Source organism: Populus trichocarpa, chromosome 6 (genome assembly GCF_000002775.5).
Source record: "Populus trichocarpa isolate Nisqually-1 chromosome 6, P.trichocarpa_v4.1, whole genome shotgun sequence".
In the NCBI taxonomy this organism is placed as follows: Eukaryota; Viridiplantae; Streptophyta; class Magnoliopsida; order Malpighiales; family Salicaceae; genus Populus; species Populus trichocarpa.
This window is the reverse complement of record NC_037290.2, coordinates 18,740,248-18,755,774: the sequence shown is the minus strand read 5'-3', so window position 1 is coordinate 18,755,774 and position 15,527 is coordinate 18,740,248. Positions and strand designations below refer to the sequence as shown.

Here is a 15,527-nt window from a genome sequence, read left to right as displayed (position 1 = left end):
TTTATTTCAAAACAAAAAATATGCATTAGTTAGATATTTAATGTTTATATTTTTCCTTCCATGTTTGACCTAACTTATGTTTTTGTTTTTAGATACTTTTTAAAAGTGTTTTGATTTAAAAAAAAATTAAATTGATATGTTTTTTAATGGTTTTGATGTCAGAAATAATATATATATATATATATATATATATATATATATATATATTTAATTAATTTTGATTTATTTTGAAGTAAAATATTATTTTAAAAAATATCATGCAAACACTTTTTAAATATCAATATTTTTATGCAAAAAATAATGTTTTTTTTATAAGAAAATCGATAGAAAATACTAACAAAACTACAGAAGGCTCAAATAGACCGATTGAGAACTGTCTACGACTTCGAAGGACTTAAAAGATAAAATATTTTTGTTACTATATTAATAATTTTTGATAATACATTAGGGTTTAATTTAAAGTTCCCTAAACAAACAAAAAAATGGATACTTGGAGTATGCAATGTTTCTTTACGAAAAAAAAACATAGCCTGCTGTATCTGTGTGGATGGGCTGGTAGCTATTGAGGTTTTAGAGAGGTTTGATTTTCATAGAAGTTGAGCTCTCTCTGTTCCCTTGTCTTCTGCCCTTCGAAACCCAACCTTATCTCCACTCTCTCTAACAGAAAAAAATGGCTTCCACAACCCCTTTCTCTATTCAACACCCAACATGGACAACATCAAAAACTCTTAAATTTCATGAACCCTACAAAAACCTCCATTTTCTCTCTAACCCATCTTCTCATTCTCTTTCCAATCCTTCTCTCTCTTCCTCTTCTTTCCCTCTCAATCCCAAACTTTCTATCCTAAACCCACCACTTCTCTTTCACCCTTTACATGATTCTTCTCATGACCGTCTCCTTGAAGACTTTGAAATCCCCACCATTAATAACCACCAAAAGCTTGAAACTTTGATCAAATTTGACCAAATTGTGCATGGAGAGTCTTCCAAAAGAGTTTTTATTCGAGACTCACCTTGGATTTCAGCTCTTTATTGGAAGGGTACGCATAAAATAGCCAATAAAAAAGTGAAGTTAGAGTTAAAGGATATTGAGAAGAGGAAGTATAATTTGTTAAGGAGGAGGCAAATTAGGGAAGAGACCGAGGCGTGGGAGAGAATGGCTGAGGAGTATACGGGGTTAGTTAAGGAAATGTGTGAGAGAAAGTTGGCACCTAATTTGCCTTACGTTAAAAGTTTGTTCTTGGGGTGGTTTGAACCATTGAAAGAGGCTATAGAGAGGGAGCAGAAACTGGAGAAATCCAAGAAGCAGAAGTCGGCATTTTCTCCCAATATTGAATTGTTGCCAGCTGATAAAATGGCAGTCATTGTTATGCATAAGATGATGGGGTTGGTGATGGTGGGGCATGAAGATGGGTGCGTGCGGGTTGTCCAGGCTGCGGTGCAGATTGGTATAGCTATAGAGCAGGAGGTGAGTGTTAGAATTGCTGTATTTGGTTCTCATTTCTAACTGTATTGGGATGCGTTTGACATAATTATTTGTGCACTTGATTTTAGGCTGGAGGGTATATGGTTATTTAGCTAAAGCTGAGTGCTTAATATGCATATAGTGTCTTGTTAGTTGTAGGGATGTGGTGACCATGTTGAGGTACTATTTAGATATTCTGTTTGAATAATGCATCTTGGTGTTTTTAAGCTTAGATACGTGTAGGAAACATTAAGTAGTAAAATTATTTTTAACATGCAAAATGTTACTGATATATAGTATATTGATAAAAAAAAATAACACCTCCAACTAGAAATGTGATGATATATATTATAGTCCATGTTTGTAGACAGATTCAAGGTCAATTAAGAGTTAAGACTTGATGTTAGGTTCGAGTTAGGCTTAAGCTTGATTTTGTTTAGATAAACCAAACTTGGAAAGTATGAAACTTGATAACAGGCTTAACTTGAGCTACCCATAATGAGATGAAAAGTTACCCTGCAAAGTCTATTTCAAACATCAAGCTTGATAATTCTATCTCTGAGCTACCAGTTCTCTGCCTCTATCAGGTTAGAATTCATAATTTCTTGGAGAAGACCAAGAATCATCAAAGGAAGAAGACAATGCATGATGTTCAAGAGAGTATGGACAAGGAGAAGGAGATGCTCAGGAAACGTGTAAATAGTTTGATTAGAAGGAAAAGGCTCATGGAGGTCCAAAATCTGGTGATACAGGATGAAACTAAACCTTGGAATCGAGATAAACAAGCTAAGGTTTGTAGCCCTCACCATTTCTTTCAAAAAGGCGAACTGGGCCCCTTTCTCTATTTAGTTTTCATTACTTTCTGGATTGAAGTTTTTTCTTTCTGTTTTTGGTTTCGCCTTAACTTTTTTCTTTCGTGTCCTTTCCCCCGCCTAGTTTCTAATGCACAATATAATTTTGCAGCTTGGAAGTCGTCTAATAGAATTATTAACTGAAACAGCTTATGTACAACCCCCAGTTGACCAGTCAGAGGGCATTCCACCAGATGTTCGACCTGCATTTAGGCACATATTTAAAAGTGTAACAAAGAATCCAGGGTGAGACTTTATTTTCTATTCCCTTTTGTAAGCTATTTTGTCCAAGCGCTCCCTAAGCAGTAGGTAATTGTCCAGTGTGTCATCCTTATACATATCAGTTTAGGGTCTTCTTAGGGAATTGGTTGCGTAAATGAGCACTGGCCAATATATGATTTTTAGGTTCGTCATCTTGGTTTCTGTGTGACCATTGACATTCAAGAGATGGCTGTATGGTATGATTATTAGTCCATAAAATTTATTTTTCATGTATGTGGCTGTTTGTCATAAGTTTCTTAGGGATGGTTAACAGTGCATTTTTTTTTTAATTTGCTTCTAATCCCCCAACCCTTCAATCTTGGTTCCATTTGTTTATGATTCTCATTTTTATCCATTTAGGCAGAAAACTGTGAAGAAGTATGGGGTTATAGAATGCGATCCCCTCATCCTCACAGGGCTTGATGGAACGGTGAGTGAAAACAAAACATCTCTTTCATTCTGAACATGAGGATTTTAGTCTACTTAAATTTAATTTTGATTAACAAGGTTATTCTGCAGTTACCTACCCATTTAATCCACCAAGATAATTCTCAACAAAGTTAATGCATTTCTGTTACTCATTTCCATATTTCCATGCTTCTTGTTTTTCTTAGCATAAATGTCAGCAATGCATCCAAATGATCTTACCATAGTTCATTTGACATCTCAAGTGTGTTTTTTGGTCCCTTGGAAGAAAAGGAAAATGGTTTCTGGTGGTATAACTTATCACTTACTTGGTGTGTAGTTCTGGTATAACTGTTTTCAAATCTTTATTTTGACTCCACTCAAAACATCTCATACGTATACTCCTCTATGAATTTGGGGAATGGGTGCTAGTATTGAAGATATTAAATGCATATCTAATTGTGACTTTTAGCCTTAGGACACTCTACTAATATATGCATCTATGTTCTGATGCAGGCTAAGCACATGTTGATTCCTTATTTTCCAATGCTGGTGCCTCCCAAAAAATGGAGAGGGTATGTATGAATCAGAGATGATAGATAATGTAGATATCTCATGCTCTTTTTAGAAAGATTGTTGCTATCTTCTTATGAGAGGCTGCTAAGGTCCATAGATATTGTCTTAATTATAAAATGAAAGTACAGAATCTTGACTGACCCTGGCATGCTTTACCTAGCTGACTTTTTTCCTTTCGAAAAATAATGTGAATATGGACTGCACATGGTTTCTCTGTTATTTTGAAGCTGTTCGAAAGTTTTATAGGAGATTTATATTGAAGCTCCTTGCAGGTATGATAAGGGTGGGCACTTGTTCTTGCCTTCATATATCATGCGCACTCATGGATCTAGGCAGCAACAAGATGCAGTCAGGAGTGTTCCTGGGAAACAGATGCAGAAAGTATTTGAGGTGAGCGATGCTTATTTTGGTTCCCTCCTTTCTCATTTTGTTTCTACTCTTGCATAGAAAAAGAAGGGTCAAGCTTGGCTGGCTAGAACTTGTGCATTTGTTGTGGACCAGCTGCTAGGTCTTGAGCATTTGCCAAGTGCACACACCTGTCCTGCTTCATGATGATTAAATAATTAAAGCACATGATCCAAAAATACTGAACAAATAAAAAGTTTAATAATAGATCAGATCAACAGGATACTGAAAGATTATGTAATATCCTAAAATAAAAATACAGTTTAATGAATGTAAATGAATTGTCCTGGGATTGTGTTAATGTAGCATAAATGCACAACCAATAGTTTGATAGTGTAGGTTGTTCCATTATTTTTACGATAATTATGTACATGTTCATCCAAATATTAAGACCATCAAACTTGTGCTGTTGAATCTCAGTTCCAACTTATGCTTTGAACTCACGACTGATTTTATTTTACAGTGTGGCAATTTTTTTTATATGAGAAGTGTTTATATAGAGACGCTTCCTGTGCTAAAAGATGACATTTAATCTTGCCAGTTAACTGAAATTTATGCCTGGGTCCAAAGTATGCTGGTTGAGATTCCTTGTCTAATGGCATGTTGTTAAGTTTCAATCAAGCCACTACTATGGTTTTGTTCTCATGAAGCTGACATATGACTTGATTCCTTGTCTGATGTCGCATAAACAGGCCCTGGATACACTCGGAAATACCAAATGGAGGGTGAACGGGAAAGTGCTGGATGTGGTGGAGAGGATATGGGCGAGTGGTGGTAACAATGCAGGCTTGGTCAATCGAGGAGATGTGAGAACTTGAAATTTCACTTAATAATTTCTTGTGCAACAGTTGGTTATGTCAATTGCATGGGCAATGGTATCATTTGAAAGTTAGAACATACAGTATGCAACTATTTTGATGGCTTCTACATTCATTTAGTTTACCTGTGATAATTTGATTTGGTGATCCTTGAAATCTCATAGACCACATGATTCTTGTGAAATAATCTGTCATGCATTAGGAATCTTGGTGGTTGGATGTGATGCCACAAGCAAATTGTCCTTTAGTCAATTACCAAAATAAGATCTGTTACTTTCTTATGATATTAATTCACCATTTAAACAACTTGACATATATCTGAATTGTACTTAATTGGGTTTCAGATTCCTATACCAGAGAAACTATCCTCAGATGATCTAACAGAAATTCAAAAGTGGAAATGGAGTGTGAGGAAGGCAAAGAAGATAAATCAAGAGAGGCACTCTCAAAGATGTGACACTGAACTTAAGCTTTCTGTAAGATCTACTTCCTTCTCAGTTTTCAAATTGACAAGATGTCTGATTTCTGTATGCTGCAAGATTGTGTTGTTGATTGAATTGATTCGTTCATAGAAACAAAATGCTGGTGAGTTCTTATGCTCAACAATGAAGATATTGGCTTGATTGACCATCTTTAAGTCTATTGCAATAATTTAAAGTTTCTTACTTCATATTCACTTAATAGCTCGAGTAACCAGATAAATGTTGAATTTGCACTTCTTGCCTAATAACACGCATATACAGGCTTTACATTTCATTTCATAACCATGGCTTATATAGGTTGCTCGAAAGCTGAAAGATGAGGAGGGATTTTATTATCCTCACAATCTTGATTTTCGAGGCCGCGCATACCCGATGCACCCACATTTGACTCATCTAAGTTCCGATCTTTGTCGAGGAGTTCTTGAATTTGCAGAAGGAAGGCCATTAGGGAAGTCTGGGTTATGTTGGTTGAAAATACATTTAGCAAACTTGTATTCTGGTGGGGTTGAAAAGTTGTCGCATGATGGCCGTCTAGCATTTGTGGAAAATCATCTAAGTGAGATATTTGATTCAGCAGAGAACCCTGTCAATGGAAAGCGCTGGTGGTTAACAGCTGAAGATCCTTTCCAGTGCTTAGCTGCTTGTATTAATCTGTCAGAAGCCTTAAAGAGTGCGTCACCACATACTGTCATCTCCCACCTGCCAATCCATCAGGTAAATCCTTCACCATAAGCAAATGCAGCAAAAAGAAAATTTGCTAAAAAATAAAAATAAAATACTATAAACACATTTTTGAAGGATGCACTTCTTTTCAACAATTGTGGGGAAAAATGAAATAAATATGCAAATATTACCTGATTGTGCAAATATCTGCTTTCTCGCTTATCTGACAGACTGTTGTTGCCATAACCTTTTGAAACCAGCTCTCCTAGTCAATTTGAAAGATTGTAGTGGAGAGCTTAGTTGTCACTTAATTATTAGGATAATAATTTGTATTAGAATGAAGTAAATTTAGATGAAAACTGTCATTTCTATCACCAGGCATGAATCTTCCTTCAGTTTTTTTTTTTTTTCATGTACTTAGGACATAAAAGAGTGTGATTTGAATAATTGATCTAAGCCATTTTCAACATGGCTGAATTTGTATGGGATAAGAAGTTTGAATTAATAACCAATGCCACGTGTGCAAAGCTCTTAACTGTGTAATGTTTCAAGAGCTTTCACAGGAGTTCTCTTAGTTGATAATTTAGCAAGATTGTAGTGCCTTACTTCCTGAGTTTTGTTTCTTTCATCTACTAAGTGGACGTCTTGTACTATTTCTGGTTTTGTTTCCTCACTTCTATTTGTTGTTCTAAAAAGAACACATTTCTTATGCAATGTGACCATGGTATATTCTCTTATTTAAAAACTCGTGCATTTGCATTATTTATTGATTTTTGCTCATATATTTTAAATCTTATGCATGTTGTAACTTTTGTTTAAAAGCATCTGGATACACAATTGTTTTTTAGTTCTACTTGTGAAAAAACAAGCTAACACAGAAACCTCCCTCCCTCCCTCCCTTTACTTGTTATAGGATGGCTCATGCAATGGTCTACAGCACTATGCAGCCTTGGGAAGAGACAGTGTAGGTTTACTCTTTTCTTTCTTTCTTTCTTTTTTCTTGCATCATTTTAGAAAATAAGAAAACAATGGAAAAAATTCGTAAGTATTATTTGGTTGAAATGTCACCCTGGTAATGTTATTTTGTGCAAGAAAAAAACAAAATGATGCCATTATTGACCCCAAAACAACACCCCTATCTGGGTAAAATGACATCATTTGGGTTGACATTTGAAGGGAATGAAAGTACTTGGGCGACATTTGACCTGATAATTTCAAATGTTTTACTTTAACTCTAAGGTAATCAGAGGGGATTTTTTTTTTTTCTAAAACAATACAAATTGCTGTACTCATTATGATTATATAACCACTATTTGGTGTTAAAAAAAATTGGTAATCAGTTAGGGTCTACCTTAACCCCTTTAGACTCATTTATGTTTCATGAAAGCAAGTTTGGATACAGTACATGAATCACCTCTCTGTTGTTATTGCAGCATGACATTATAGGCACTTTCATTGTCCTGTTACCGTCTCCTTTAAAATGATTGAAGATACCACTTTCTGGTTACAATGCCTTTAAGAACAGAATATTAAGAGCCGTAAACTTTATGTGATTCCTGACCCTTACATGTTAATCATGTGTTCATGTTGCTTATCACTAATTCCTTTAGCCACCTTGGCTGTGTACTTTTGTACCAAGCTTATTCTTCTCCCATCTCTAAAAATGTGGAATGCTGAAAATAACCAAAATTGAAGTTATTTCTCAACCATTCTGCTGATTCATTCATAATTTTAAGGCATGCTATCCAAAATTTGATTGATCAAAACTGCATCCATGAATACCTGAAATCCTTCTCCAGCCTCCCATAATCATTTATGATCCAGTGGTATTGGATATAATAATTCCACAATGATTAAATTCCCAACTATTCTCTCTGATGCAGGGAATCAGAATTGGTTTGAAATAGAGTGCTGTTCTTAGGCTGTGCAATGCACAATAATTCATATATTTTCTTGCATTTTGAATATACGCATCTTCCACTTTTCTGGTTGATTTGAACTGAAGTTATGCATTCTCGTCTTCTGATGTTTTCCAGCAAGAAGCAGCAGCAGTTAACTTAGTTGCTGCAGAGAAACCTTCAGATGTTTATTCAGAAATTGCCACTAGGTATTGTAATTTTCTCTACAGAACATTAACATGTCGTCAACTATGAATTTATTTCTGCATGACCGTGCGTGTCTTTATTGCACTATTTGTATATGTGCATTTGATATTTATATTTGCACAAAATGAGACTGATGAGATTTTTGCTGACAGGGTCCATGAAATAATTAGAAGAGACAGCAATAAGGATCCTGCTACAAACCCACATGCTTTATTAGCCAAGGTCCTAATTGATGAGGTTATTCTTCCTTTTCTTACTTTGATGTTTGGATTATCAACTTTTTTTAGATGTGAAAGGAACTACGAAGAGGATAAGCCATCCTCCCACATACTGAAGCTTGATGGATTATCATTTTTTTTTTAATAAAAGCAATCATTTACTTCTCAACTTCTTTTGACCAAATCTAACATTTTGGAGCTTTTCAGGTGGATCGCAAACTGGTTAAACAAACAGTGATGACTTCAGTGTATGGTGTCACTTATGTTGGGGCACGTGAGCAGATAAAAAGAAGGTTAGAGGAGAAGGGTCACATCACAGATGATAGAGTGCTCTTCAGTGCAGCCTGTTATGCTGCTAAAGTAAGCATCCAGATTCCAGCGTGTTTATAAGGAGAGTATTTTGCTGTTCTAGGATATGGTAAAATTAATTGGACTTGATTTCTAGAAAATGTCAATGAAAAGTTGATGACAGTATCTAATGTCAACTAATGTGAGATACTCTAATCCAGATGTATTTTAGCTATGTGTAATGTATGCTGTGGATTACATGTTCATCTCACTGTAGGCACCTAAAATTGTGAGGTGATCCTTACCTTGAATCATTTTCAAATTTACTCACTAACCCTTCCATAGGTGACATTGACTGCTTTAGGAGAGTTGTTCCAAGCTGCACGTGATATAATGGGCTGGCTTGGTGATTGTGCAAAGGTATGTCTCCGTCACATTTGGGAGTGAAATTACATGGACCACCCTTATATTAATTAATAGTAACATTTTATTCAAGTATATTTTATTGCTTGACCATGAACCTATTTTAGGTTATTGCTTCAGAAGATCAGCCTGTGCGGTGGACAACTCCACTAGGTCTTCCTGTCGTGCAGCCATACTATAAGACTCAACGACATCTTGTAAGTATTAAATCCTTGCTGCATTTTTTTGTTTATTAGGTGCAGGCTGCTATAGATTAATATTCCAGTACGAAAGGTTCCTTGCTTTCATGGTGTTCTCACTTTACAAATGTTCATTCGCTAAACTCTTTATTGCTGGTAGAGGATATATGAAATGGCTGGTTAAATTATGACAATAGGTAGGATATTTTTTGGTCGTGGTAAAGATCCTTTACCTGTTGGGATCCTTTATCACAGCACTGGAAAAAGTTTGTAGTGATCAAACCATTGGTTGGCTATGAACTCATGCCTTGCGATTATGACATTAAATATCACAAGAAATGAATGGCATGATATTTATGTCCTCTGCATCCCCACTCTCTCTGTAAGTATATATATATATATATATAAACAGTCAGGTAACTAAATTTGGTGTTGCAGATAAGAACTTCACTTCAGGTTTTGGCCCTGCAACGGGAAGGCAGTTCGGTAAGCTTTACTCTGTTGTCTTGCTTCCATCCCCTCTTTCCTTTCTAATATTTCATGCACTCACATTTAAACATTATCATACTATTACTATCAGGTGCAGGTTAGAAAACAGAGAACTGCTTTCCCTCCAAATTTTGTGCACTCGCTTGACGGCTCACATATGATGATGACTGCTGTTGCATGCAGGGATGCTGATTTACGTTTTGCAGGTTTGTCTTGCAGTCTTTAGTATATGAAGCTTAAACCTAGTGAATAGATTGGAATTGACATATTGTCATGGTGTAGAAGACTAGAAGCCTTCTATGTCTTTGATGAATGAAGAAGTTGAAGAATGTCTTTTTCAAACAGTCCATGTAGAGCTATTATTTATATCATTACCTTTTATAGTTGGGTTAACTTTTTGTTCAAGTTTCAACTTGTTCTGTCTGTTGCAAACAATATGTGGTAGGAATTAATATTCTACTGTTTAATGATAATTGAAACTTGACTGATAAACTGAACCTTGACATATGGTTTGAACTTGGCAAGCATTTAAGCCATTTATTTTATTTTGTCCATTAAGCTCTCAAAAGTTGCTTATTTAAGCCTAGTAGAATGTACTTTTTGGGTTGATTATGATGAGAAGTTATCTTATATTCTAGTAACTTTGATACAACAATGAACAATTAATGTAATTCTTCATATCTCTGTAGCTAAGCCAGCTTACCCCTACTACATGCCCGAGTTAATGTTAGTTTTTCATTGGAGCTTTTTTTGTGGTCTGCTAATTTTTGTGAGTTTACTGCTACTATGATGGACCTAGTTCTTCAAGTCATCCTTTCTTCCCTTTAACTTTGATTTCTTTTGAACTTATTCCATGTTACCATAAGTGCAAGTCATTGCATTATCAGAAAATCACATGTATTTATCCGTACTAAAACCTATTCAGAGTGTTATTATTCATCTTCTTTGACTTGCACCTAAATGTGCTATGAGGCATTCTGGATAAGAAATGTTTACTTATGAGGCTATGATAGTGCAGTTTCAAATGATGGTAAGTACTCCTAATAACTTGAGTTGAGAAACCAGAAGTGTTACTCAAGTATGAACAGTAATGTGTATCACAGTTAATTTTGTCATTGTATAGTTTCCAGCTATCATAACACTATCATCTGTAATCCCCACATCCTTATGAAGTGAATCTCCTTTTGCAGGTGTTCATGACTCTTTCTGGACACATGCAAGAGACGCGGATTTGATGAATAGGATACTGCGGGAAAAATTTGTGGAGCTTTATAACATGCCAATACTTGAAAATGTGAGTGCAGTGGCGTGTGATGACCCAGTTTTTCTCTCTGACCGACATGACCTAATAAGCGAGCATTTGTCATTGTCTTCAAAAGGAACTATGAATTAGTGTGTCTTCCTAACAAGTAATTTTGGAGGCTATAAACACTGAGTTGATCTTTAAAATGAAAGAACAATTAACAAAAAAGAAAAGGAGCCTCAAACATGCAACTTAACTAGAATGCTTCTATATATGAAATGGCTTCTCCCAGCTTCCCAGTAGCCAGATAACTGCTTGGCATTAGTTTTTCCTTTTTGTATTTCAAATATAAATCAACTCAATTATGACATTGTTTCATTTATTTATTTATTTTTATTAATAGTATTGTTGACCTGTATAAATAACTTGGATTATCCTCAGTTACTTGAAGACTTCCAGACGTCATATCCAACATTGAAGTTTCCATCTCTGCCTGAGAGAGGCAACTTTGACTTGCAAGAAGTTCTTAGATCTCCATATTTCTTCAACTGAATATTCATCAACTGTAAATCTGAAGCATCGTATTGGCATATTGCTACCTTTGACCATGAAGTTGTCAAGAGTTTCAGGCATATTGTGCAGAATTAAGCCGAAAGTTTGAGGACAGTAAAGGTGGTGAAGAGATGCCTGGTGCCATCGGCGAGTCTATGATCTCGAAGAAACGCCCTTGCACTGTAATTATGCCAACCCAGAAAGGGTCATTCCTAGCACAGAAGATGAAATCACCCAACGGGCTCATTCCTTTATGCAAAGAGGGAAACTCTAGATATGGTCGGATTACAAGAGTGTCAGATTTCTATTCATGGTTAATTTCTGGAGACCAACTTAGATGGCTACATGATTATGTTTCGATCATTCTAGCGAAGATATATAACCAGATGATTAGTACTTGCGGCTTCTTTTTTTTTCCTTGTGCTGTGAGCAGATCACGAGAAATTAGGTGATTTGATTGTTGTAAGACCAAGTAAATCTTATTCTCCTTGATTCTTTTTTTCTTTTAATCATGTACCATTTCTTCTGTAGATAGACAAGCATAGGAGAGAAGAGCCTGTTATATAGTGGGACCAAGCTCCATGTAACATTCACAAGCTGCTTGGCAACCCATGTAAAAGTTTTCCCTGCATAATGGAATGAAAGTTTGTTTCATCAGAGTAGATTGTTTGCTGCCCTGAAAACGGGTTTGTTTTTATATTTCTTCTTGTACATGACTGTGCTCTGCGTCTGCCATCTCTTTACTTCCAACTGGAAAATGGGAATGGAGTTTAATTTTAAAGACTACCAGTTCTTCATTCTGCGGCTCTTACTTTGGAACATTGTTAATCAACATGATGTGGTTTCAAAAGCATCTCTTGGCAGTTTTATCAGAGATGATTCGTTAAAACTATGCTTATAGGATTTTATTATCCGAGAAAAAAACTATGAGCTGTGGTAGACAGCTGAAATTCAAGGAGGCCACGTATTAAACACTAGAAAATGCTCCAGGGCAGCAGCAGTTACTACTACTATTTTCATAATTAAAAGAAACTGAAAAGGCTACTGGTTTCACTGTAGTGTTATTTATTGTGAGTAGTGAATTTTTTTAAAAAAAATTAATTTGATTCTCAAATTTTTATTTGTACAATTGAGCAATTTTGATCTTAAATCTTGCATGGTTTTTTGAGGAGGGAGGATTGAATTAAAAAATATGGGTCTGAAGTGGAAAAATTGGGTAAAAATAGGTGGCGGATTTAAAATTTATTTAAAAAGTTTGTTTTAGTCTTTTATTTTTTCTAGTTATTAGGTGACCAATCTCTTTAATTTTAGAAAAATTATTTTCCAAACTAAATTTTTTTTTTATTTTTCAGTTTTTTTTAGGTGGGAGGAGAGAGGGGGCTCACCAAATTCCAATGTAGAGAGAAGAAATTGTCGTTGCGACGATTCTAACCATCAAAACGATCAATTTTTGTATCAAATGGTTCCATTTGATGAGGAGAGTTCAAATTAAATGTTTTTTTTATTTAAAAGTGCCTAAAAAGACATATATAAGCTCAATATTTTAGGTTGATTTTGATTTTTGAGGCAGTGTTTCTATGTTTTTGAAGGTCATGAGTCAATTTAAAAAGGTTTACAATGGTGTTTTCTAGGTCTTTTAAATCAAAAATAAATTGAAAATGAGTTTTTAGAGAAATTAACCAATTAACTTAAAAACAATAATAAAGATCTGTGCGTGTGGGCCTAACCTTACAGGCATGTGCACGAGCCTTTTTTTCATAGGCCAGGTGCTTGGCCAGACTTACTAGGCCCAATAATGCCTGGCATTATTATTTAAAAAAAAAATTTAATTAAAACTTTTTTTATGTCTTTTCTAAAAAATCAATTTAAGTTTGTATTTTACTTCTTTATTACTTCTTTTATTTATTTAGTTTTTTAAAATAAAAATTATTTTTTAATTATATTGAATGTGTTTAATTTTTGAAGAGGTTAATATAATTTATTTTTTATTTTTTTATATTTTATATAGATTAAATTTATTTTTAAAAAAATAAAAATATTAATTTTTTATAATATTTTTAATATGTGCAGCCTTGTATAATAATTTTTTTCAATAAATTTTATGTGTGTGTTGATTTTTATTACAATTTGATTTTAATAAACAAATTCATTAAACACAACCAGGTAGATAACCCGTGTTATAATATTAAATATCTTGATTTATATTTGTCTTTCAGATTTTTTAATTTTATTTTTATTTATTGTTAATGATTGTTTTTCATTTCTTTACACAGATTTTTTATTTATCTAATTAGATGCATGGATAAGTTTTTTTTTATTTATATTCAGAAATTTTTTATGTAAAAAAAACATGTTGAAAAATTTTACATGTTTATTTTTTTTATCATGTATTGTTGTGTTTTCAATTTGATACTTATTCTTTAGATTTCTAATATTTTTGCTTGAACTTTTTATAAAATTTTTATTTTTTTTTATTTTACCATTCAATTCAAGTTTATAATGCATTGTTTTTTTTATCATTATTTTTTTGATTTGTTTTTTAATATTTTTATTTTTTTCAATTTAACTTTTAAATTAAAAATTTATTGTTGCTCTCTAATTTATTTTTAATTTTAATTTTAATCTTTATTCTTTTGATTTAATCTATTTATCCAATTTTTTTTAAATCATAATCTTCTTTTTTTTTTAATTTTTGTTTTTACGTCTCGCGGTGCCAGCAATCTAGTTATATCCAAAAGGAGATAGATGTTATAGCATAAACATGAGCTAATTTAACAGAGACAGAGCAAACCCTTACTGTACTATTCTCATATCATATTAACAATATTACATTAAATCCTGCGGAACCTAAGTTACATTGTTTACTGAAAAGATAAAAAAAATCATTGATAAACAAATAAGAATCGTCATTAAACACAGAGAATCACTAGGGTTTCTTCACCACTAACCCACCGAAAGAAATGGGTGTTCCAGCAACTCGTCCGCAGACCATCTCTGAGCAGCATTCCTTACAAGACACTTCCCCAGGAAATCCTTGGCTTCATCAGATATAGAACTTGGTATCTGAGGCAAATCCTGACTGTCGCCTATCGTATACAAATAACCTGGAACATCCATGCGAGGCCACACAGGTTTACCACTCAACATCTCCACCACAGTGCAACCGAGTGCCCAAATATCTACACCGTAATCATACCTCTTCTCTTTAACCAATTCTGGCGACATATAAGGATATGTCCCAATCAGATCATCACCCCAATTCTGATTTTCATAAATGGACATTGCCAATCCAAAATCTGCAATTTTTGCAACAAAACCCCCACTCCTTTCTTCAGTACCAGGCACGAGCAAGATATTACCTGGCTTCACATCGCAGTGAATATACCCGCGACAATGAACGTACTTCAGGCCTTTAACAACATCTCTTGTATATTTCCTGACATCAGACTCGGGTAACCCAGAACCTGACAGTTTAATCTGACGATGTAAACTGCGCCCACAACAAAACTCTAAGAGAAGGTTGTAGATTTTTTCTCCGTCGCAACCCGTGTCGGTAATTTCATCTCCGTAGCACTTGATAACATTAGGGCTTGCTTTAAGATCGCAAAGAACCCTCTTTTCATGCTTGAGGGTAGACGCGTTTTCTAAACTAGCGGATTTTACAGCAATTTTATCAGGAAGATCACCATCGCTTGTTGTTGTTTTTCTTTTAGCAAGAAAAACAGAACCATAACCACCTTTACCAAGAAGGCAACATCTGGCCCAAGTAACCCCATGGCTCGTTTCCAAACTGCATCCAGCAGCAGCTTCTTTCAAGATTTCGAAACAAGTCCCTCTCTTCATGATGGCATTGCGTCTCTTCATCATAGCACGCCATTTTGCATCACGTCTTGGTTTCTTGACGGGTGCTGTGGACGATGACGACGAAGATGTTTTGTTGATTTTTTTGGCTGCCATGTTAACAAAACTCAATAACCCTTTTTTTTTGTGTGTGTGGGCGTGAGAGAGAGACAGAGATCGAGTAAGACGCTATATATGTTTCCGTTGGATTGGAGAGTTTGAACCAAATCCTGGCGACCCTCGGATTATTAACTTTACAAATAC

General features: G+C 34.6%; 2 protein-coding genes across 4 annotated transcripts; one reads left to right on the top strand and one right to left on the bottom strand.

Annotated features, from left to right (window-relative positions):
- Positions 1-479: 479 nt before the first annotated feature.
- Positions 480-12,080, top strand: LOC7485262 (DNA-directed RNA polymerase 3, chloroplastic). 3 transcript variants are annotated; one of them, XM_024604495.2, is made up of 19 exons: positions 480-1,468; positions 2,053-2,256; positions 2,429-2,562; positions 2,938-3,007; positions 3,499-3,557; positions 3,831-3,948; positions 4,656-4,769; positions 5,126-5,257; positions 5,561-5,977; positions 6,840-6,890; positions 7,963-8,033; positions 8,184-8,253; positions 8,457-8,609; positions 8,883-8,957; positions 9,068-9,157; positions 9,578-9,625; positions 9,720-9,834; positions 10,819-10,922; positions 11,313-12,080. In XM_024604495.2, the coding sequence occupies exons 1-19, from the start codon at positions 671-673 to the stop codon at positions 11,421-11,423; spliced, it is 2,934 nt and encodes a 977-aa protein (XP_024460263.1). In that variant the 5' UTR covers positions 480-670; the 3' UTR covers positions 11,424-12,080. The 3 variants fall into 3 exon arrangements, with proteins under 3 accessions (XP_024460263.1, XP_024460262.1, XP_002308414.1); XM_024604494.2 differs by having other exon boundaries at positions 8,184-8,268; positions 9,726-9,834; XM_002308378.4 differs by having other exon boundaries at positions 8,184-8,268.
- Positions 12,081-14,360: 2,280 nt separating this feature from the next.
- On the bottom strand, positions 14,361-15,450 carry LOC7465972 (mitogen-activated protein kinase kinase kinase 20). The gene has a single exon (XM_024602747.2). The coding sequence runs from the start codon at positions 15,378-15,380 to the stop codon at positions 14,367-14,369; it is 1,014 nt and encodes a 337-aa protein (XP_024458515.1). The 5' UTR covers positions 15,381-15,450; the 3' UTR covers positions 14,361-14,366.
- Between the last annotated feature and the right edge of the window lie 77 nt (positions 15,451-15,527).

Bases quoted from the DNA above. Each gene is read 5' to 3' on its own strand.
- LOC7485262 (XM_002308378.4), top strand. From the start codon at position 671: ATGGCTTCCACAACCCCTTTCTCTATTCAACACCCAACATGGACAACA. The intron at 3,949-4,655 runs GTGAGCGATGCT...TCGCATAAACAG, and splicing joins AGATGCAGAAAGTATTTGAG to GCCCTGGATACACTCGGAAA. The intron at 10,923-11,312 runs GTGAGTGCAGTG...GATTATCCTCAG, and splicing joins ACATGCCAATACTTGAAAAT to TTACTTGAAGACTTCCAGAC.
- LOC7465972 (XM_024602747.2), bottom strand. From the start codon at position 15,380: ATGGCAGCCAAAAAAATCAACAAAACATCTTCGTCGTCATCGTCCACA.